The sequence below is a fragment of the Labrus mixtus genome, chromosome 18 (genome assembly GCF_963584025.1).
Source record: "Labrus mixtus chromosome 18, fLabMix1.1, whole genome shotgun sequence".
Taxonomy (NCBI): Eukaryota; Metazoa; Chordata; class Actinopteri; order Labriformes; family Labridae; genus Labrus; species Labrus mixtus.
Window position 1 is genome coordinate 9,995,009 of NC_083629.1, and position 20,978 is coordinate 10,015,986.

The 20,978-nt window shown below is 41.3% G+C and overlaps 1 protein-coding gene across 2 annotated transcripts in view; it reads left to right on the top strand.

Moving 5' to 3' along the window:
• The window catches only part of scaf8 (SR-related CTD-associated factor 8), a 31,822-nt gene extending 12,623 nt beyond the window's left edge, over positions 1–19,199 (top strand). For both annotated transcript variants that reach the window (XM_061062366.1, XM_061062367.1), the window contains exons 3-20: positions 8,243–8,287; positions 8,523–8,684; positions 9,046–9,202; positions 9,324–9,451; positions 9,612–9,788; positions 9,874–9,953; positions 10,041–10,161; positions 12,139–12,270; positions 12,364–12,473; positions 13,109–13,302; positions 13,388–13,488; positions 13,844–13,957; positions 14,142–14,298; positions 14,605–14,735; positions 14,945–15,086; positions 15,173–15,220; positions 15,386–15,607; positions 15,779–19,199. In XM_061062366.1, coding sequence (XP_060918349.1) covers positions 8,243–8,287; positions 8,523–8,684; positions 9,046–9,202; positions 9,324–9,451; positions 9,612–9,788; positions 9,874–9,953; positions 10,041–10,161; positions 12,139–12,270; positions 12,364–12,473; positions 13,109–13,302; positions 13,388–13,488; positions 13,844–13,957; positions 14,142–14,298; positions 14,605–14,735; positions 14,945–15,086; positions 15,173–15,220; positions 15,386–15,607; positions 15,779–17,820 — 4,263 coding nt within the window. In that variant the 3' untranslated portion in view covers positions 17,821–19,199. The remainder of the gene's footprint in view (positions 1–8,242; positions 8,288–8,522; positions 8,685–9,045; positions 9,203–9,323; positions 9,452–9,611; positions 9,789–9,873; positions 9,954–10,040; positions 10,162–12,138; positions 12,271–12,363; positions 12,474–13,108; positions 13,303–13,387; positions 13,489–13,843; positions 13,958–14,141; positions 14,299–14,604; positions 14,736–14,944; positions 15,087–15,172; positions 15,221–15,385; positions 15,608–15,778) is intronic.
• Positions 19,200–20,978: the final 1,779 nt, after the last annotated feature.

The window sequence follows — 20,978 nt, forward strand, 5'->3', positions numbered from 1 at the left end:
TCTGGTACTTTCAGCATGGATGTCAAATTCCCTATTCAAGCAGATTTAAAGTGTAATCATTCACATGGAGTCTGATATTGAACATGAAAGACACAGAGAGGAGTTTACTTCATCACCTTAGCTATATTCTTAACACACAGAATTATACATTTTTAACATAACTCAATTCATATATTTTTACTGCAGTAAGGAACTATTTTTTTCAAGTTTCTCCACTATAGACATATGCCTTTTTTAAACCATGGCCAGAAGGGTAAATGTTATTTGTGGCAATAATGAGTTTTAACTTTTAAAAATTAGTTTATCATTGTCTTTTCTTCAGTGGTACTTCTTTAATACGTCAGTGACTCATCATGTTGAAGCTTTTAATCACACGCCACACCACTGTTACCAAGATGCGACTGTGCTGAATATTCAATAAATAATATTTGCATGTATTATACTCTTGCAGTTCCAGAGATAGAGAGTCAGAAAGCATTCGGACAGAAGTGAAGACACAATAAGACGGCACATTTAACCATGAAGCCTTGTGTTACTCTGTGTGACTTTCAGGTCTATCAGAGAAGTTTATGAAATCTGCAGTCTGGACTTTTAACTGTCAGAGCTGTCTCAAATGAACGATCCCTCAGCAGCTGAACGCATGTTTGGAGATCAGTGCATGTGTACAATTTTAGGACAAAATCATTGATAGGGATGATAGAAGAATTGCAGTTAGAAATGACAAAAACAGGTGCTTTACTTGGAAAACTCTGATATCCATTAAAAGACCCATCAGACTTTGACGAGGGCCAGTGCGGTACAAAATTAGGCGGAGGCGGCCCAGCAAAGCAGGTGGTAACTTATGGGGTAATTTATTCAGAATCTGTGATGTGAAAGTGGTTCTGCCAACTTCACTGGACGTCATCAGCTGAGCAGAGACTGTCAAGTAATGGTGTTGCTCTTGGAACACGTAGTTCAGAATACAATCTTGTTGCTTTACTCTGATGCTGCATTGAACATCCATTCTGTTGTCACAGTATTGTTAGTGTTTAGCCAGAGTGGCTCTTTTTTTCCAAGATTTATTTTTGGGATTTTTGGGCCTTTAATGGAGAGATAGGACAGTTGATAGAGTTGGAAATCAGGGAGAGAGAGAGTAAAAAAGGAAATGAGCCACAGGCTGGATTAGAACCTGGGCCGCCCGTGTTGAGGACATTAGCCTCCATACATGAGGCACGCGCACTAACCACTGTGCCACCAGCGCCCCAGAGTGGCTCTTTTTTTTTTTCTTGTGTATCTCTTAGTGCAACATGGCATGGAAAAAATTACAAGTTATTGAGAGATTATTAGCCTGATAAAGATTGAAAGATTCTGTACCAGAAGATTGCATGTTCCACTGACCCTTCTTAGGCCAGTTAAAATACATAACAAATAATTCAGAATTAAACATGATTTCCTGTGATACCGGTGTTTTGTTAATGCTTCTTGGGAGATCATCTTGTTAATAACTGCTGAAGCTTCAGCGTTTAATAGGCGCCCACATGTATGTGTCATAGTTGAAAAACAGCCACTGCCTACAGCTTCACTGCTGTCCCTCTCACAAGTCCACTCACTACACTCAGACTGTACATTTGGACACAGATTGTAGCCCAGGTTTTCTGTTATAAATTAGAATAATGAAATGTTTTAAGACCACCAGTTCCCTGCCAAAGCAGAATCCATGACAAACTATGTGGGCTTCACAACATTCTACAAAACACCAAAAACAAAATTATAAATTCCCCCAAGATACAAATTTAACGAGATGAAAAAAACCTCACTATGGTCTGGTTGGACAGGACAGTCATGCTGTTGTGGTAGTAGAAGAATAATGAAAACAGACATATCTTTATCATAAATGAATTGCAGGCATCATTCAGGCATCGTTTGTGATTGACACTAGCTCTACTTTAAACAGTATTTGTTATACTAAGTTTTTAATTTGATAATATTTTTTGTTAGGCTCTGAAAAATGGATGTATTTGAAATCTTGTAATCCAGCTCAAATGTATTAAAACATGTCAAGACGGACTTCACTCCCAACTTCAAATTTATACCAATTTGAAAGCCCCTTAGCTCCCCTTAACATTTTTATTTGAGCACGAGAGAGAGAAAGAGAGCGTGCGTACATGCGCAAGCGAGGAGCCTTCTGCAGCTCGGTGCAACATAATAAAACTCCTGTTTAAAAAAAAAAAAAAAGAAATTCCTCTTGACTCCTGCAGTGAGACATGCCGCAGCAAAGCCAATAGAGCAGAATCCCAGCAGCTTCAGAGAGGGAGACAACAGGTCCACTGTCCGTAAATGCACTGATTGAGATGCCTTGCTCCTATCATAACTGAAGCTTCTCATGGCTTTAATTCTAAAGTACAGATGCTTGCTGCTGATGCTGTGCTGAACTCCAAAAATTAACAGAATATCAAGTGGAACTTTTCAAAACACAAGGTGTTTGTGTTTGTGTCTGTGCATGGATAAGATGAGTAGGTTAAAGTTGTTTGTCACAAAATTGAAATAGAGGGAAAAAACACATTTGATGTAAATACAAACTAATATTAGAATATACCCTAAGATAAGAGTAAAAAAATAAACATGTCGACCCCTGAAAATGTTGATACTGTTACATCCCTAGTTTGTCATTAAATTAAGTGAGCTTTGGCAGAGATACTTACAATAACACTGTTGGGAGCGATAGTATTTACAGTCGCTCCTTAGACCTTGAGTCACAGTCCAATTCATTTAATCATCTTGGACTCAAGACAAGCAAGTCATCATTTTAACACCCCTTCAGCAGGTAGACCTCTTGAAATGGAGATCCAATTCTAATCTAGTGCATAGTCAATGTCAAAGCCCCACGCAGACAGAAAGTGATGTGCTGCAAGCTAGTACACTTAGTGTATCTTGCTGTTATTTGCTGAAACTTGTAGAGGGGGGAATACCAGTTTACCTGATGTTTTCAATGTTAAAGGTCCCATATTATGCTTTTTCTGGTTTTATATGCCCTTTAGTGTGTTTTCCAAGTGTCCTGTGCATGTTTAGGCACATCTATGTGCAAAAATTCAAAGTCTGCGGAAACGCGGCTTCTCCTACGTCCTCCTGTTAGCTGTAGCATTAGCTGCATGTAACGCTCTGTTCTAGCCCCCCTCGATAAAAAATTGTCAGTCCGACGTCTTTGTCAGTGTGAGATCACTGATCTAAGCCCATTGGCTCGTTGTGGCAAGCCCTGCAGCTTATGTTGAAATTTCCGAGAAGCGTGCAGAGCAACTGACCAATAACGACAGAGCGGATCGGCAGACCAATCAGAGCAGACTTGGCCCACGTGGGGTCTAACAGTGTGGGCTCAACAGAGTGCAGCTGACGGACTCACAGCATAGAGGGAGCAAGGAGGAGCAGTACATGAAAACAGACACTTTTTTAGAACTTTAGCTATTGTGAACGTACAAAAGTAGGTACATAGATTAAATATACGAACCTCAAAAATGGCAGAATATGGGCTCTTTAAACATCTTGTTGATTGAACTAAAAGTGCTTTTTTCAAATGAGTCTGATCTTTTAGATTGATTTTAGAGACTCCCAGTTGTTTAACTGGAGTCTAAGGCATTGCTTGAAGTGAGCTGTTTTCTGTAGTGTCATTAACTGTCTGTCGTCTTTCTTTCCGTTTGCTGTTTTCCTGCTTAATCAATAAAGGAGTCACTCAGATGTACTAGTCAGAAGTTCTTAAAGGGGATTTTTTTGTGACAAAAATAGAGAGCTGGCAGAGCTATCAGCTAAGCTGCTGCCAATGCTGCTGCAGCCTCTGCCACCTCCAAGCAGAAACTACATTTTCAAAATCCTTAAGCAACACCTAATGGCGTCCCTCTGTCAGTTGATGCAAACTTTTTGAGGGATCCTGTCTGTAAAACTCTGCTGTATATGTTCACTGTAAAAAATCATGCAAGTGTTTAACAAACAACCCCAGGGTGAAGCAATAGGTGCCATACTCAAGTATGTCATGCATATGATGTTCAGGAAGTTATTTATCAAGTATAAAAAATAAATCAGGATTTTGAAATGCACATTAATGTTACTGCAGCGCCCCCTGTGGGTTATATGGTATGACTTCTTTAACAGAATGACTTAATAAGTATTCAAATATTTAGCTATTAAACTTGAAATGCTTCCTTTTCAAAATTTTAATCATACAATTCTAGGGAAAAAATCTTAGAAAGTAGGGGTATACATGTTTACTGTCACTGTGTGGGAACACAGTTTGAAAAGGCTGAACAAAAACTGATGTGTGATATTGAGTATCAAAACGATGTCTGACGATTTTGATATCATCTGAATTGACCTGAAGGTTGCAGCACAGCAAACTATCAGCATCATCCAATGTTTTGGTTTCAATTCAAAATCTTAAACAGGGATGTGATTCTCCCAGATTCATCTGGTATTAAGGGGTTTCTGACCTGAAGAGCAATTAACTTAACTATTAGTGTTTCTCACACATAGACTACTTGGGTAGGTAGCCAGGTTTTGACCTCCTATGTATATTCTCTCACCATTTTTGCATTTTTCTTTTTTTATCAGTGAACGATCACCATCTGAGATCATTGCTTGTCCACCTGTTACCTTTGTGTTCTGAGTAGTGTGTTTATGCTCTGCAGGTGATCAGAGCGATAGAGAGAGGTCCCCTTTAACGTCTCTTTTTGCTGTAATGCTTGTGACACTGCTGTGTTGATGGTACTCTGCACTTTCTTAGTATTGCTGCCTCATTAACAACTCTCCTCCTTAGATAAGGCTCTCCTGTTGTGAAAGTGGCATCACAAGTGAAACTTTCAAACATGAGTGTGTTATTTGGACGACTTCATGGAACATACTGCTGGGTAGAAATTCTGCAGGGCTGAAATGTGTAGAAACACAAAAACTCTTACAGTCTATGTTCGCATAATGCATTTATCATTGTGTGAAAATGTTCCTGATGAACACTAGAGAAGAAAAGATACAAAAGAGGACACAAGAACACTTCATCATTTGAAACCATTTTCAACTTTTAGCCACTTAGTTAATAAGTATAAATGTTTCAATACCTATTTCTCCAATGAGTAAATTTGACAAGGAAATGTCTGGGAGGAATGATTTCATTGTTGTTGTTTGTTATAAGCCAAATGATCTTAAGATTCCAGCTAGAAGCTAGACTTCAAGTGGTTTTTATGTTTAACTCTACCCTTGGTCATTCATTCCCTTGTTCTTTCACTCCATCTACTGGCTGATTGAAGAACTTTTGTAGGACACTTTTATAAAGAGTCAGATATTTATACAGTTCTGTTCCACTGCTATCAGTGCATGGATGATCTTTTGAATTTGGAGATCTGAGCCTTTTCTTTTGTCTCTCTTTTAAGTGGCTGTTGTTGTCAGGAGTAACAGCGTGGTTTCGGTATTGTAGTCATGCTGAAATAAAACTCCAAATCATAAGACCAAATTCTTGCTGTGGTATTAGTGGTATACATTTTGTGAATTAAAAAAAAAATATATGCACAACAGTGCAATGACTGCACTGATTTCATATATTAAAGCTGCAAGGAAACATGTCTGGACAATTAAAAAAAAAAAAGCTCCATTACAATTTTCTATTTTGTTATTTCTAAGTTAAGTTGGTGCTGTTTTTCCTTCTTACTTTGTTATGCCCTTTACCATTTAATATACGTGATTTCTAAGTAGGTCATTGACATTTTAGTAACTAGTCTGTCTTCAACTACTACTTTGCCTGGTCTTTTTTATTATAGCTTATCCCTATAGTTAGTGGTTTATTAATAATTTAACCAGACACAACCAGTATCTGAAGAGTTCCCAACATGTCAGCTGTCACTTAATAGCTGTATACTCCTCTTTTTCTGGCTGGCTACTTTTAATGTTGTATTTGACAAAAAAAAACACATGTACTGAATCATGCAAGGCTGATGACTGAAAGCTGAGAGTTTGTTAAGCGTCTTGCAACAATGACCAGATATAAACATTAGGTGGTGTTTTTAGCAACTCTCAAATAGCAGAATACTTTTGCTATAAAACTCGCAACTGAGAAGTTTGAAGAACTGCCCCACTGAGCTCTGAAGCCCGTCATATCCAATGGCTTTGACTGTGCCACACTTTTGTCAAGTTAAACTGACTTGCACACGGCGTAGCAAGCTTGTGTTCATAGTTAAACCAGCAAACTGTGACAGAAATCTATGACAAAATTAGTCCCTGGAGAATTAAATTATTGATCATTAGTTGTTTAATGTGCATGTTTTTGTGTTCCGGATCTGTGTTGCTGAGCGGAGTGAGTCATCTTGCCTCCTTACTATCTCTGCTGAGAGTTATGTATGCAAAACAGTGATAGGGAAGCGACAGAAAAACAAAACATAACATAATGGGGGCTGCAGATGTAACACCATCAGGTTCTCAAACTTCTAAACTCAGAGATCATTTCACCCTCGACACTGCAAATGAAAGTGTTCTTCCTTTCTTACATCAGAGTCCTGACCATAGTGACAAAGCATAGGAGAGACTTCTTGGTCTGCTACTTGTGATAACCCCCAATTTTAACTTGTCAGCTGCAAGCGGTATGCAACACACAGGAGCCAGGTAGAAGTTGTGGCGTTTATTGTTGGACACAGCTTAAACTGTAGGCTGCATTCGTCCTGCTATTTCTAGCAGCTACCAATGGCTCTTCCTCAGCTGCTCCGGTCATGACCACAACGTAACTCACACACACGCACTCGCTGACTTTCGGTCCCTTTCTTCACTCGCTCTACTACCCACATAATTTATCCCCTATATAAGAGAAGATCATCATTGGGATTTTTAAAGCAGACCTTGCTTGTCAAGTGAGCATGTTGGTAATGTGAAATTATTTGAAGGGAAGACACCCTGGATTCATCTTCACAATCCAAAGTTTCAGCTGTGCAGCGATTTTTGTCGTATTTACATTTTCAGTCACTATCCTGCAAACCTTTCCCTTAGAATGCTTTATCTTCTTCTCTCCCCCTCATTTGTTTCTCATTTCGGAGCAAACTCTGACCGTGGTGTTATAATCATATGGATTTAAACTAAATTATCAGTCTTGCATTAACATTAGTTACGTTAAAATCCAAGACAAAAATAAAGCTGAATTAAGATTTGTAATGGCATAGTTTGAGTGTGAATGAGTAATGTTAAAGCTAATTGCTGATAGATAAATTAGTAAGCATTTGCCCAAAACATTATCCAATGAGTCAATTAATCATTTAAATAATCAATGACTCGTCAACTGTCAAAAAGGCCTATGCTGAATACCTGTGTGGTCACACAGAAACTTTCATTCTTGCATTCCTGATATTTTCAGAAGGAGCTGCATATGCGAACACAAATAGCCAAATGTTTTCACTTGGACTTTATCCAGAGTTTTTTCCTGCAACCCCCCTAGTATTTTTTTCAACAGAAAGTCATGAATGACCTGATGTAGCAGGATAGAATCAGGAGACTTCACTTGGAGTGAGAGTGAGGGGGTGGTGACGTTTATTCCCTTCACCAGTATCAGTATCTTCTTAGCTATTTGTTGATATTGTGTTTCAGTCAAACTACACAGAGCATTGATGTAAAGGCAAATATTCCCATTATAGCATCGTAAAGCGGACTCTATGTTTAGCCTATAATGTGAAATTAGTTTAGGGTTTATTAGGATGACAGACCAAATTATCATCCAAAACAAAATTGTCATATTTCTAAGAGCAGTTAGATGACCTCTCCCTTTAATCTGGCTTTTGGAGAACTAGGAACAATGTACTTTGAGTTGTTGAACACATGGGCTAATGTGGTACAGGTTACTGCCATATATTTAAATGTGTAACAGCAACATTATAAGGTGTACCAAAACGCAGACAAGTGGAAATATACTTAAGTCTAAATTCATGTGTCTTTTGCAACTCTTTTCTTATCATTGCACCTGCAACAGACATAAAGCCACGACCATGATTCTGTATATTTTGTTGCTGTGTGTCGTGTTGGAGAAACCCCACCTCAAGTTTTGAGGTTCATATGAAAACTCTACAGTGGCCGTTGACCAGGACCTCTACAGTGTCAATGTTTCTGCTGAACCTAGCTGCTAGCATAGCGTAAATTACCTTAAGGCTAGCCCTGCCATTATTGACCATGTCAGCCATGTGTTTCTCCAAACATAATGTAAAATACTGTTGTTCAAGTGACTCAAAATTCTTCTTGTTCCTTTTTTGTCTTTCAGTTTTACAAGCACGTTGTCCAGAGCGTGGAGAAGTTCATACAAAAGGTGAGCTGTTTAAAGAGGGAATTTGGGGGTTAAATTTACTGAATGTTTTATTTATTTATTTTTAAGGAAACCTTAACTGTTAATTAAGAATGATTATGAGGTGTACACTCTGAATACATGTGAATAAAGATGGATCTCCCCAATAGTTTATATATCATGCCGCTGCCATAATTTATCAAATATTTCCCCGTTATTAAAATGTACTAACTCCAGCTGTACATCTCTGTGTCTACAGTGCAAACCAGAATACAAGGTCCCAGGGCTGTATGTCATCGACTCCATCGTCAGACAGTCGCGACACCAGTTTGGAACAGAGAAGGATGTTTTTGCTCCGCGCTTCAGCAAGAACATCATTCCAACGTTTCAGCACCTCTACCGGTGCCCTTCAGATGACAAGGTCAGACAGTTTATAATGGGGTCTTTTTGTAGCTCGTAATGGTGTCATGATAATTGATATCAGACCCCTTTAATATAGAGTATGCCTAAATTTTACAGGAATGTGTCTAAAGGATTAAATCAAGGAGTGGCAAAGGGCTCACATTTTTTGCATTATTCTGATTTCTCGAGTTAGTGATCAGTCATTTAATGTGTTTAGAAAAATGAAAATAAAATGATTTAACCTCCATGATAAAGGAAATAAACATATGTTTCAATGTCTTATATTTATAGACATATTTGAAAAATCAGAGATCTCAAAGGTTGCAAGTCCACTTTTTTTTTTTAACTGTTGTTACCGTCTTCCTTCTTGGTGTTTCCAGAGCAAGATAGTGCGAGTTTTGAACCTGTGGCAAAAGAATGCGGTATTCAAAAGTGACATCATCCAGCCTCTGTTGGACATGGCTGCAGGGATTCTACCTCCCAGTGTCACACCTGTCATGCCCAGCAGTGCTGCTCCTGTCAATAACACTACACCTGGTAGGTTACACAGTTGTGAAACGCACACACACACACACACACACACACACACACACACACACACACACACCGTGATTATTGTAATACATTTACTTCATCACCGCTGTCTCTGTGTGTCTAGGCACACCACCTACCCCGGCAACCCCTGCTAACATAGTCCAGGGTCTGCCTGATTGGGCTTCCCAGATTACCAACACAGACACTGTTGCTGCAGTGGCACAGATCCTACAGAGTCCCCAGGGACAACAGGTTAGTCAACATTTATAACCAACATCTGACTTAATGAGCTGTTGATTAAAACATTTTTGTTATGGAAGAACAGTCATTTTGCTTGAGTAACCTGTGTAGTTTGTTTATCTATTGGTGTAAAAGATGAATTAAAAATACTATGTTTTATGGTCTGTTGTAGCTGCAGCAGCTGGTACAGAGTCTACAGTTGCAGCAGCAGAAGCCCCAGCCCTCCCTGCTGCAGGCCTTGGATGCTGGCCTGGTGGTGCAGTTGCAAGCTCTGACAGCTCAACTTACTGCTGCTGCTACTGCAAATAGCCTCAACCCCCTGGAGCAGCGGGTCTCCTCTTTTAATAAGGTAATGCTCCAGTCAGCAGTCAAAATGTATGTAGTTGTTCCTTTCCCTGATGCCTCTTAATGACAATTTGATTTGTGTCTTGCAGAAGCTCCTGGGCCCTTTCGATTTTGGAAATGATTCTGAACGTGGTGAAGAATCTAAAAAGGACGCATCCTCATCTCAAATGTGAGTTCAGTGTCTTTATTGATGAAGGTGTTATTTTTCTAAAACTAAAACTAAATTGTGATCCATTGTGCTGCTGACCTCTTTCAGGCCCATGGTGTCAGAGCCCATCAACAGCTCTCTCTTCCATCAGCTGGCGGAACAGCTTCAACAGCAGAATCTGGAGCAGTTTCAGAAGCAGCTTTTAGAGCACCAGCAGCACCAGCAGAAGGTAGACACACACAATGCACACACACAGATCAATAATCCTGAGGAATGTTATTCAGGACTGATGATGTGCTCAAGCTTTCTTTTTAATAGATATATATTTGCTTCCCATGTTGCAGCTTTAACCACATTAGATAGTAAATAGCTTTAAGTCAGTTGACAAATTTGGTGTATAAATAGTTGAAAAACGTATCCACAATCAAATCAACTTGTTTGGTTACCTGCACATCCTGTAGGCTCCACATTTCACCCGCAGGGTCTGCACATATAGACATAAACAGCTTATACTGTTAGTAATAACTCCTTATCACCAGGCATAGAGTATGTTCCTAATATCATAGTACTTGCAAGCTACTCAAATGCCTCAGTTTAGTAATTCAAATGAAAAAAGACTACAGTTGTTGGGTTGCGCCCCATATGCAGAGGCTGTAGTCCTCCCAAGCAAGTGGCCCAGGTTCGAATCTGAACCACAGCCCCTTCCCCACATGTCATTCCCCACTCTCTCTAGATTCCCTTCTTATAAAAAGCAAACATGATTTGTGTAAATACGCTCCACTTGCCTGCATTGATTTATCATAAACTACACAAAATATACAGGGATTAAAGTTCTCCGTTGCTACGACGGATTTCCGTCAGTTTAAAAATTTTAGTCAGTGTCAATCAGACAAAAAAAGTCGAGCAGAATGTGGGTTAATGACAAACGTACAAACTGCTGTTTTTAATGTCAGGCATTTATTTGAACCCTGTAACACAAGTGTAGTTTTGCGTCTGTGTGGCAACCACAATGTAGGTTACAGTCAGAACTTGTATCTGCTACGTGAAGACTGCTCTGTGTAGGAGGCTTTTATTGTGGTAGCGAACATCAGCATGCACCGCTCGTCATGTCCAGACTTTTTTTTTAGGCTTCGGTGTGCAATTTATTTACCAGACCAAAGAAGAAAACACCAGGGAAATAACAATCCGTAACATGACGGGGTTTACCGTTAAAGTATAATTACGTGCAGGCAGAGCAGAGAGTGGCAGAGTGCTCTGCTACCGGACACACTCCTTTAGGAACGCGCGTCAAGACAACAGGTGACACAGTACCCACACAGAGCACCGCGCGACATGAATCACCTTTAAAGTTGACCGTTTGATGACACAATTCTTATGTTACATTGGCTTAACAAGCTATCACTAGTTAACTTTTTTACCCACAACGACTGATTAATAAGTTCTGTGCAAATTTTAAAAAGCATAATTGTACTTGAAAAAAAAAAATTCTTACTCCACTGAATTTATAGAAACTCTTAAATTTGTTTCCTAGTTACCTCTCAGATTCAGATTTATAATTTAAAATAGGATGAATACACTATTTGTCAAAATATCTTTATTATATGCCCTGGGAATTCACAAGGTACCCAGCTACAGTATTTAAATAACTCAAGTAGGATTAGCAGCAGCTGTAGCAATGACAACAAAATGAGGAACACATTAATGCATTAAAAACATGTATAAATAATATTCTGTAAAAGGTACATTTTTGCAAAGTAACTATTTTTCCTTTGTACTCTAACTAACTTCTGTAACTTGTTTGAAGGTATGTCTGTGTTGTTACTACTTTAGGCTGCTTAAGGTTAAGAACAGAGTAGGTTAGAATAGTTAGATTTTTCCTCTGGGGGAGAATCCCACCTGACCCCCCTAACTTCATTTACTTTTCAGACTTTCACTTCTTTAAAGTTTTGTATAGAACACCTGCTGCACCTGTTAATCTATATAAGCATAAAATTTGCCTGGCTGTAGGTCGAATTTGTTAAAAAGAAGCAAGCTCATATCTGTCAGCCTAGATGTTTAGCTTCAAAAAAGAAAAATGTGTCAGTTTTATTCCTTAGATAGAAAACACCTATTCAAATATTTATAACTTGTTTTATACGTTGAGAATTTTCAGTCAAACATTTTTTTTCTGCTTTAATCCCTGAATTATATATTTTTAATCTTCCAGGCATTAAGTTTGGAAGGGCAGGACTCAATCTTTGGGCAAGAGAACTCTGTTTCATCTGCTCAGGGTAGCAGTCAGCAGCAGCTTTCTGAGCAAGAGAACAAGGTGGATGACTCGATAGACAACCAGCAGCAGGTAAGTTTGAGCAGTGGGACAACAACAGAAATGATTAATCATAGTCCTATTTGTTTCTGTGTAAACAGCTGTTGTTTGCTCTGTTGTTTGTAGGACATGGATCTTGATGAGGGCCCTGATGGTATGGAGGAAGAGATTTTTGATGCAGATGAGAAGAAGATTGGAAGCACACGTTCCAGAACACGCTCAAGGTCGCGCTCCAGGTCAGTTTTGTCATCGTGTGGAATTCTAAATCTGTCTGGAATGTTGCTGAAATATCTTTTACTTTCATCTGAAGACGCTGGAATCTTTTAACCTTGTTAGAAAATGGCTGGCTGCTCTGAAGGCCATGGGAAGCAGTTCTGTCCCAAAGTCACTGGAATTAGTTATAATAGGAAAAGTTTATGTAAAATAACCAAAGCATGCTAACACTTTCCCTTCCTTTTGCCTTATGTTTCTGTGTGACTTGCAGTGTTTAAAAGTGTCACATACTTAACTGTGTTTCCTCCATGGGCCCCATAAATAAATATACTAAAAAGAGATCAGAACCTGACCAGAGAGTATTTTTATTCATCACTTATATAAGGAGGTGATATTGGCTTCAAATACATTATAAAATAAGAGCTGTGTTGTAAGACTTTCAAAGCTTAAAATATGATGTTGTTGAATTCCTTTCTTTCTAATCACTGGCTTGACTCTTAAAATAAGTGAATTTGTAAAGTGAACATATGTTACATGTAATAATGAACTCTGAAAAAAAGGGTTTATGTTTAAAAGGAGCAAGTCTGTGGTGTTATGGTAAACCTGTCAAAAGTCAAACTGGCAAGTATTTTCAAAAGTTTTGTGTTTCTTTCTATAGGTCTCCCAAGAGGAGACGGTCCAGGTCCCGCTCTGGCTCACGCAAACGTAAACACCGCAAGAGGTCACGCTCGCGCTCCAGAGACCGCAAGAGAAAGTCGTCTCGTTCTTACTCAAGTGAAAGACGTGCTCGAGAGCGGGAGAAGGAGCGGCAGAAGAAGGGACTGCCTCCCATCAGATCCAAGACTCTAAGCGGTAAGTTGATGTCCTTGTCCTATGAATAAATGTTGTTAGCTGCTGCTCTAATGAATAATCATATACTTCAACTGTACCCACACAGTGTGCAGCACAACTCTGTGGGTGGGCCAGGTGGACAAAAAGGCCACTCAGCAGGACCTCACCAACTTATTTGAAGAGTTTGGTCAGATTGAGTCTATCAATGTAAGTCAACTTTTCTCTCTCCTAACCCTGTAATGTGGTAAAAGCAGTTTGAGCCAGTACTTTGATTTACAAAATATGATATCTTTCTGGTGAACTTCTGTTTGTCATTAACACACAGTGACCTGAAGCTACTGTTAACTGTCTGCCACATTCCTTTACTGCAGTCTCCCATCTTTTTTTTAAATTTTTACTCACTTTCATTCCTCTTGGCAACACATTCCCGCTTTCTCCTTTTCTCATTAACTCGTTTCTCATCCATCACACACTTAAGTCATTTTCATTATCCACTGTGCAGTCATGTCTTGTTTAACCTTCCTATGTCCCAGTTTAATGTAATCTGTGCATGTGTCTGCAGATGATCCCTCCTAGAGGCTGTGCCTACATCTGTATGGTCCACAGACAGGATGCATACCGTGCCCGCCAGAAGCTCAGCACCGGCTCCTTTAAGATTGGCTCCAAAATCATCAAAGTATGCATTACCTTTATAATTTGATTGACTGTGTTCTCATTCTCCTTGTGGGTTTATGTAATGTAATTTTCCATTGACCTCTAACTGTAAAACCTCAGTTTAGCTTTCCAGGCACATGTGTGCCCCCAGAAGTGTCTTTGAAAAACTCCTTGTGTCATTTACGTGTTTTTTTTTCGCCCACCAGATTGCATGGGCTCTGAACAAGGGGGTAAAGCAAGAGTACAAGCAGTTTTGGGATGTAGATCTTGGCGTCACCTACATACCGTGGGAGAAGGTGAAGCTGGATGACCTTGATGGCTTTGCTGAAGGAGGGATCATTGACCAGGAGACAGTTAATGATGGTGAAAAGATTAACATCAGCTTATCTTCTTTCTTTGGCACTATCACTTGTTAGCAATGCTTTTTTAAATCTAAATAACATACGCAGACAAGTATGTACACAGACACCTGGAATTTAATCATCTTGTTTTCTACTCAGTTTACTTGTTTTTTCTTCTGGTTATATGAAATCCTTTGATGGGTTTCCCAACCCTGATAGGAAATGAATTCAAAGATTGAATTAGAAAAAACATACCTCTGGACTTCGAAATATTAACACGTTCTGGTTTTTCGTTCTTATTTTTAAAAAATATATATTTTCTTCACAGAATGGGAAGCAGCGAAGAACGCTGAGCCAGTTAAGGAAGTTGTTAGTCTGCCAGTAAGCGCTGAGACTACGGCAGCATCTAACACCCAGACTGAGACCTACAACCAGCAGGTCACCATGATGCCTGTGCAGGTACTGGAGAGGGTCTGCCTCAATCTTTGGGTGGAATGCAAACATGTCTTGTTTGTTGTTATTTTTTAATGACAATAATAAAATTGCATTTAGCTATAAGCAGGAGAGCAGTGACAAAGTTATCAGACGTGGTCAGGAATTTATGTATCATGTAATTTAGCCAATACCCTATAATCCTCTAATTAGTTTCTATTTTCTCTCCCATCCAGCTGCCAGTAGCCCAAGCTGTTCCCAGTGCTGTAGGTTTGGTACCTCCGAACTTTTCTGTCGCCATGGGCATACCTCCGCCAGGCTATGGGCCCCCACCACCCTTCATAAGAGCCGGCTTTAATACTTCGCAGCCTCCACCAGGTAGCTGACACAAACAGTCATATATATATATACATAGATTTAAAGAAATGTACTTGCTTACACAAAGTTTGTTTGCTGTTGTGCAGGTTTCATGCAGGCAGCACAGGCAGGAGGAATGGCCACAGCAGCTACTTGTGAGTATTTATTACCCACAACACTATAATTCATTTATCCATATACATTTTAGAATTTGTCAGTAAATCTATATAGTTATTTAAAAAATGGCATTTCTTTTCAGGTGTTTTGTTGGAGTTTATTAGCTTTGATTAAATATGTTCTTCTACTGTACCCATCTTTAGCTCTTGTGCAGCCCTCAGTGGCAACCAGCCAAGAATCTATGAAGGATTCACCATTTGGCGCTATGATTCCTCCGACCAACACTATTCCTGGTGGCTTCATGGCCTCAGCCATCACTGGAAGTGTTTTCAACCCATTGGGAGTCCAAACTCAGCAAGCCACTAATGACAAGACAGTCCAGTCTGTAGACGGTATGGATGCTGCTGCAGAGCTTACACTGCAAGGTGAGGAAATGATAAAGCATACTGAAATGAAAGACTATACATTTGTTTTTGGGTGTCACTCTGATCATATCTTACTTTTTGTTGTCCTTTAAGTTTTTAATAACGGCCATAGTTACTCTTGTTTGTCCTAAAATGTAAACATTAATTCATGTTACTGTGTTATGTCCCCAGGCATGCAGAATGCAGTCCGAAGTGGGATGGGTCTCCTTGGCATGCATCCTACATCCCTCACACACCCGCTGCATCACTCTGGTCTGGCTGGCCATAGGATGCCTGGCCTGCTGCCTCTTGATGTGCGGCCTAACCTCCTCCAACCTGGGGCTGCTGCCCGCTTCCCGCTTCTAATGCAGCAGGGACAAGCCCAGCAGGCCGCTAGCCTCCTCGAGAGTTCCCTCCAGGCCCAAGCCCGTGCCAGGGCTCCTTTCTCTCAGCTGGACCCATTCAACAGGGCCCCCAATTTACCCAATGAAAATGTATCCAAAACAGAAGATGAGTCATCTGGAGCTGATGAGGGCAAGGACCAGGACTACCGCTTCCCTCCAATGGAGAAACAGAGCACTGGCCTGCTGAGGACCCCTCCACCTGAGCACAGGGAGCCTCTTGCAGGTGGTGGTGGAGGACCAGGAGGTGGTGGAGGAGGCAGGCCTCCATTGCTCCAGACTCCAGGGACTCAGCCTGCAAGAACCAGCTTAGTTGGACGTCTTCAAGCTCTTGCAGGCTTCACCCCTGATAACCGCTGGAGCCAGACCAGGGGAGACTTTGATGAACGGGATAGTATGCGAGGGGGGCCACAGGCCCCAGGTGGCCCAAAGGGCTTCCAGGAAGAGCGTCCCACACCGGGGCAGAACTTCTCCAACCGCTTTGAGAGCCGTCCTGGGACAGCCGGAGGAGCAGCTGTGGTTCCAGGAAATGCTGGGGCTACTGGAGGGCCACAGGCCTGGAACCGGGGTGGTGCTGCTGCTGCTGCTGCAGCGCCGTTCGACAATGAATTACATCAAGACCTAGATGAACGAAGGCGCCCATGGGACAGGCAAAGAGACAGAGATGAGAGAGATTTTGACTTCAGAAGGGAGATGAATGGAAACCGCCACAGCCGAGAGAGAGAACGGGAGCGTGAGAGGGACAGAGACAGAGACAGAGAGCGAGCCCGAGATCGCGTCAGAGAGCAGGAACGTGACAGAGATCGTGACAAAGAAAGAGATCGTGAGAGAGAACATGAACGAGGGGGCTGGACTCCTCTCCTCCCTCTTCCAACACCTCTGCTCCCAACTCCACCTCTCAATCCTAACTTGTCCCTGAGTCAAGGCAAACTGCTTGCACCTCTTAAATTAAACCCCCAGATTCAGCCCAGATTTCAGTCCCCACTTCTGCCTCAAGCTCAGACAAAGCCCTCTCTCTTAGGCCTAAATCAGCCACTGCCTCAGGCCCAGATTAAGTCTCCTCCATCACAGAGCCAAGCAGCTGTGGCAGAACCAGAGTCGGAAACCCCAGCTCTGTCTGAGACGCCTCCAACACAGTCACCAACCCCTGCCCAATCACCTGACCTTTCATCAGACAGCAAGGGTCAGAGCCCAGAGACTGAGGCTCCCATCCAGGCTGAGTCATCTCCGCCACCCGAAATCCCTCCACAATCCCCAACCCAGCCTATACCTCAGTCCCCTTCCAAAACCTCCAATTCTCCAGACAGTGAGACCCCATGCCAAGACTCCCCGCTGATTGAGGCCTCATCCCACGACTCTCCTGTGGCCTTCACTCAAGCTGCCAGCCCCCCTGAAGAGATGACCCACTCTCTGGAGGAGCAGGAAAGCCCACAGAAGGATGAGGAGGAGTCACAAGATAGACCTTCCTCACCACAGTGGGTCAATGGATCTGGTACAGACAATAGCACTGTGGCTGAACTTACACCTGAGGCCTCCCTTGAGCCCTCACCTGAGGCATCTCCTAAACCCTCTCCTGAGCCCACTCAAGAACCCTCTCCTGGTTCTGTGCTCCCTGAAAGAGAGGAGGAAGAGGAGGAGGAGGAGGAGGAGGAGGAGCAGCAGCAGCAGCAGCAGCAGGAGGAGGATGAGGAGGATGAGGAGCTGGAGGATGAGGAGGAGGAGGAGGAGCAGCTTGGCTCTCCTGAGGACTTAGACAATGAACAGAGTGAGCCCATGGAGGAAACTGCGAGTCAGCCTGTGGTAGACACTGTCACAGACACTGAGGGGACATAATCATCACTCAGTAGGTAAAAGATCATTTTGTAAAGTTGTCTCTTCTTCTCTGTACTCATGTCAGCAATCCACCACCACCACACGGGACATGGTGAATACAGACTCACATCAGTTATCGTCTGATAACCAATAACAAATGATTTTATCTCTCACAAATACCAGTGTACTTAATAGAGGACTCATTAGCTGATTTATTGATAGACTATTTTCTTTGTTTTATTTCCTTTTTCCTTTTTTTAAGTTGTATTGCCGCCCACCCGTTTTAATTAATCTAAGCTTGACGAATTTTATTGAATTGCCTACCAAAATGTTTCAATTGTATATGGGGTAAATTAGCTTTGACCTTCCTATGGAAGAGAGTAAGAAATCCTGGGTGTTTGACAATGGATACAGACCTTGAAAACAGCAGCTGCTGGCTCCATTTCTGTCTACTCTTCTTTTAAAATGCTGCTGCAAAGTTTTCAATGAACACTTTTGTGGTGACCTACAATGCTTTCTGTTTCGAAGAAGAACATATAGCCTGCATACAGGGAGACCAGTATGGCTGCTATAATTGGAATAAAGGAACATTTTTAAACTGAAAACATGGAAATGTGCTCCCAAAATAAATGTCTGTAATTTGTTTCCAATTATACAGTAAACATGAACAGAAAATGCCAGGGGGGAAAAAAAAGAAAATCAACAGAGGGATATGCTTATGTTGAGTACCTATTGTTTTAGTTTGAAATAAACATGCTTTGTCTGTTTAAAAAAAAATGTTGCTTTAGGACTGTTTTCTGACCCAGGACCAGCGGAAACTCAGACTGCTATACAGACTCGTACACATTGTGTGCTGTCTCTTCAGTCGATTTGATGTTCTCGTAACTCAAGTTGCTGCTATACTTTCCATCCACAGAGCACTTTGGTGGATGCAACAGTGGGATTTGTAGTTTTTAGTTTGTGATGACCTCTGACTATGTTTCTTTAAGCTTTTGTTGTGTGACTGTTGAGGATGGGATTGTGCCTTTTTGAACGGATTTGACTTTCATGATGCTACCCAACACTACCGTGCGATACACCAGACTGTGCTTGCAACTCAGTATCTGATAGCTCTATAAACACAATGCTATCAGCGCAGAAATTGACTGGCCTACCGTTTGAATAGTAGCTAGGCAGTTTGTACAGCACTCACCTAGAGCAGAACACGTCTATTTACTCCATCGTTCTGTGCATGCAGGCCTGTAGCCACGTTTTAACTCTCCTGTCTCTCTTGTTCATTTCATACTTGTAGTGCTTTTCTGTTGAGACATACTGCTAGAAATCCATAGTCTGCTGTTCTCTCAGACCAAATGTCTACTACAGGAGTTGTGATGTTGAATAAAAGTTGAAGGTGCATCAGATTTTTTCCCTTCTTATTGTCATGAATCCTGGCTTAAGCCAATCAGATGAACTCTAGCACTCACATCCACACTGGATCGTCAAACTGACCTTAATCCAGAAACATGATTAGTTTGAATTAATGAAAATGTAGAAATACTTCAGGACATGCAAATCAATGATATAAGGCTATGTACTGAGATTAGTGTCACATATCCTTATTTCTATGAGAATAAAAACTAAATACAGAGACTCTTTTAGTTTGATTATTTTTAAGCGTTAGGCCATAACTTGACTCAGCTGAAACCTGAGATATTGAACAAAATGAATCCCACATTGACAAAACAATGTGGAGAAAGTCATCTAGCATATACCTCAATTGGGCACATAAATTAGCTGAACAAAAAGGGAGCATACATAAGGAAGACATTGCACAATATAGGAGGGGTAGAAGAAGATGCTTGCTGCCCCGCACACACACCCCCTACCCCCCCCCCCCCCCCCCCCCCCAACCTAGCATTGCCAGAGACCGAACTGCAACATCTGGAGGAAGCGCTAACTCAGCACAAAGCTCCTCTGTGCGCATTTATGACCCAGCTAGTGTCAGAATACACAAGCCAGAGGATTTATTTAAACAATCGTGTACATCGCAGCTTGTACGGAAGCTGTTTCAACGCTTTCATTTTAATGGAGCTGAAAAGTCAGAGTAGAGCGGCTCAATGAGCTGCGTAATAATGCCTTTACCTACAATTACACCTGAGCTTAGCCTGCTAATCCAAACATTAATACACCGGAAAACATGCTTCATAGTTTGGCTAGATTTAGCATCGTGAGACCTTACAAGGGGGGAAAGCCATGCCAAAAATATCTGCTAGTGTCTCCTAGTGTGACTCAGAGCCTGGGTGCTCGGCAAGGTCTGACCTTCTGACAGAAAGATTTGACAGGCTGAGACTCTGAATCAACCACTTTCCACCCTGAAACTCAAATAATAAATCCTCGTGCTAGGGAAGCCCATCATCCTTTAGCTATGTATATATTACAGAATAAAGGGTATGTCGTCTCCCCCCCCCCCCCCCCCCCCCCCCCGGGACTCGTGATAAATGAATCTTCATCTTGCTTTCAGATAGGGCTCAGGACAGGATTAGGGTCCACTGTATACATTTCTTTCCCTACAAACCTTACTTGTTAGCCAAATACATACACCAACATAGTCCTTATTGTCTGGGTCTATTGGTGATCTCATGCCAAGTATTATGCACAGCATTGCTATTTAAAACTCCATATAAGCCCATGAGAGCAAAAAAAGAAGTAGGCTTGACCTTTATTTCAGGCTAACCCTCGGCACAGGCAACTAATGAGAACACCAAAACTGTAATGGAATTGAATAATGATATAGTGCTATGTCATGACCGGATGGTACTGCTTTTACTGCAGGTCAGAGGCAGAAACTCCCTGCTGTGATTTCACTTGATTGGATTAGGTGACAACGGTTAAGATTCATCTTGTAAATAGACTTGAATATGACATATGGGGAAATCATAAATCTTTGACTCTGATTAGACTACAGGTGTACATTAGTGCATAATGTGCTTTGTTGGGAGCTGTTTAATTAGTTTTGGTTAAATTGAAGACTAGTGGTTCATTACCACCACATATATTGTTCTCCTGTTGCCATTTAAAGCCCCACAGTCTGTTTGTGTAGTGTCAGTACCACTTCTGACCATTGGAGGTCAGTGTGGTACTGCAGCTCTCACTATTAGGCACTCACATGTTTTTTGGCAGACTAGGTTCTTGGAGTGTGA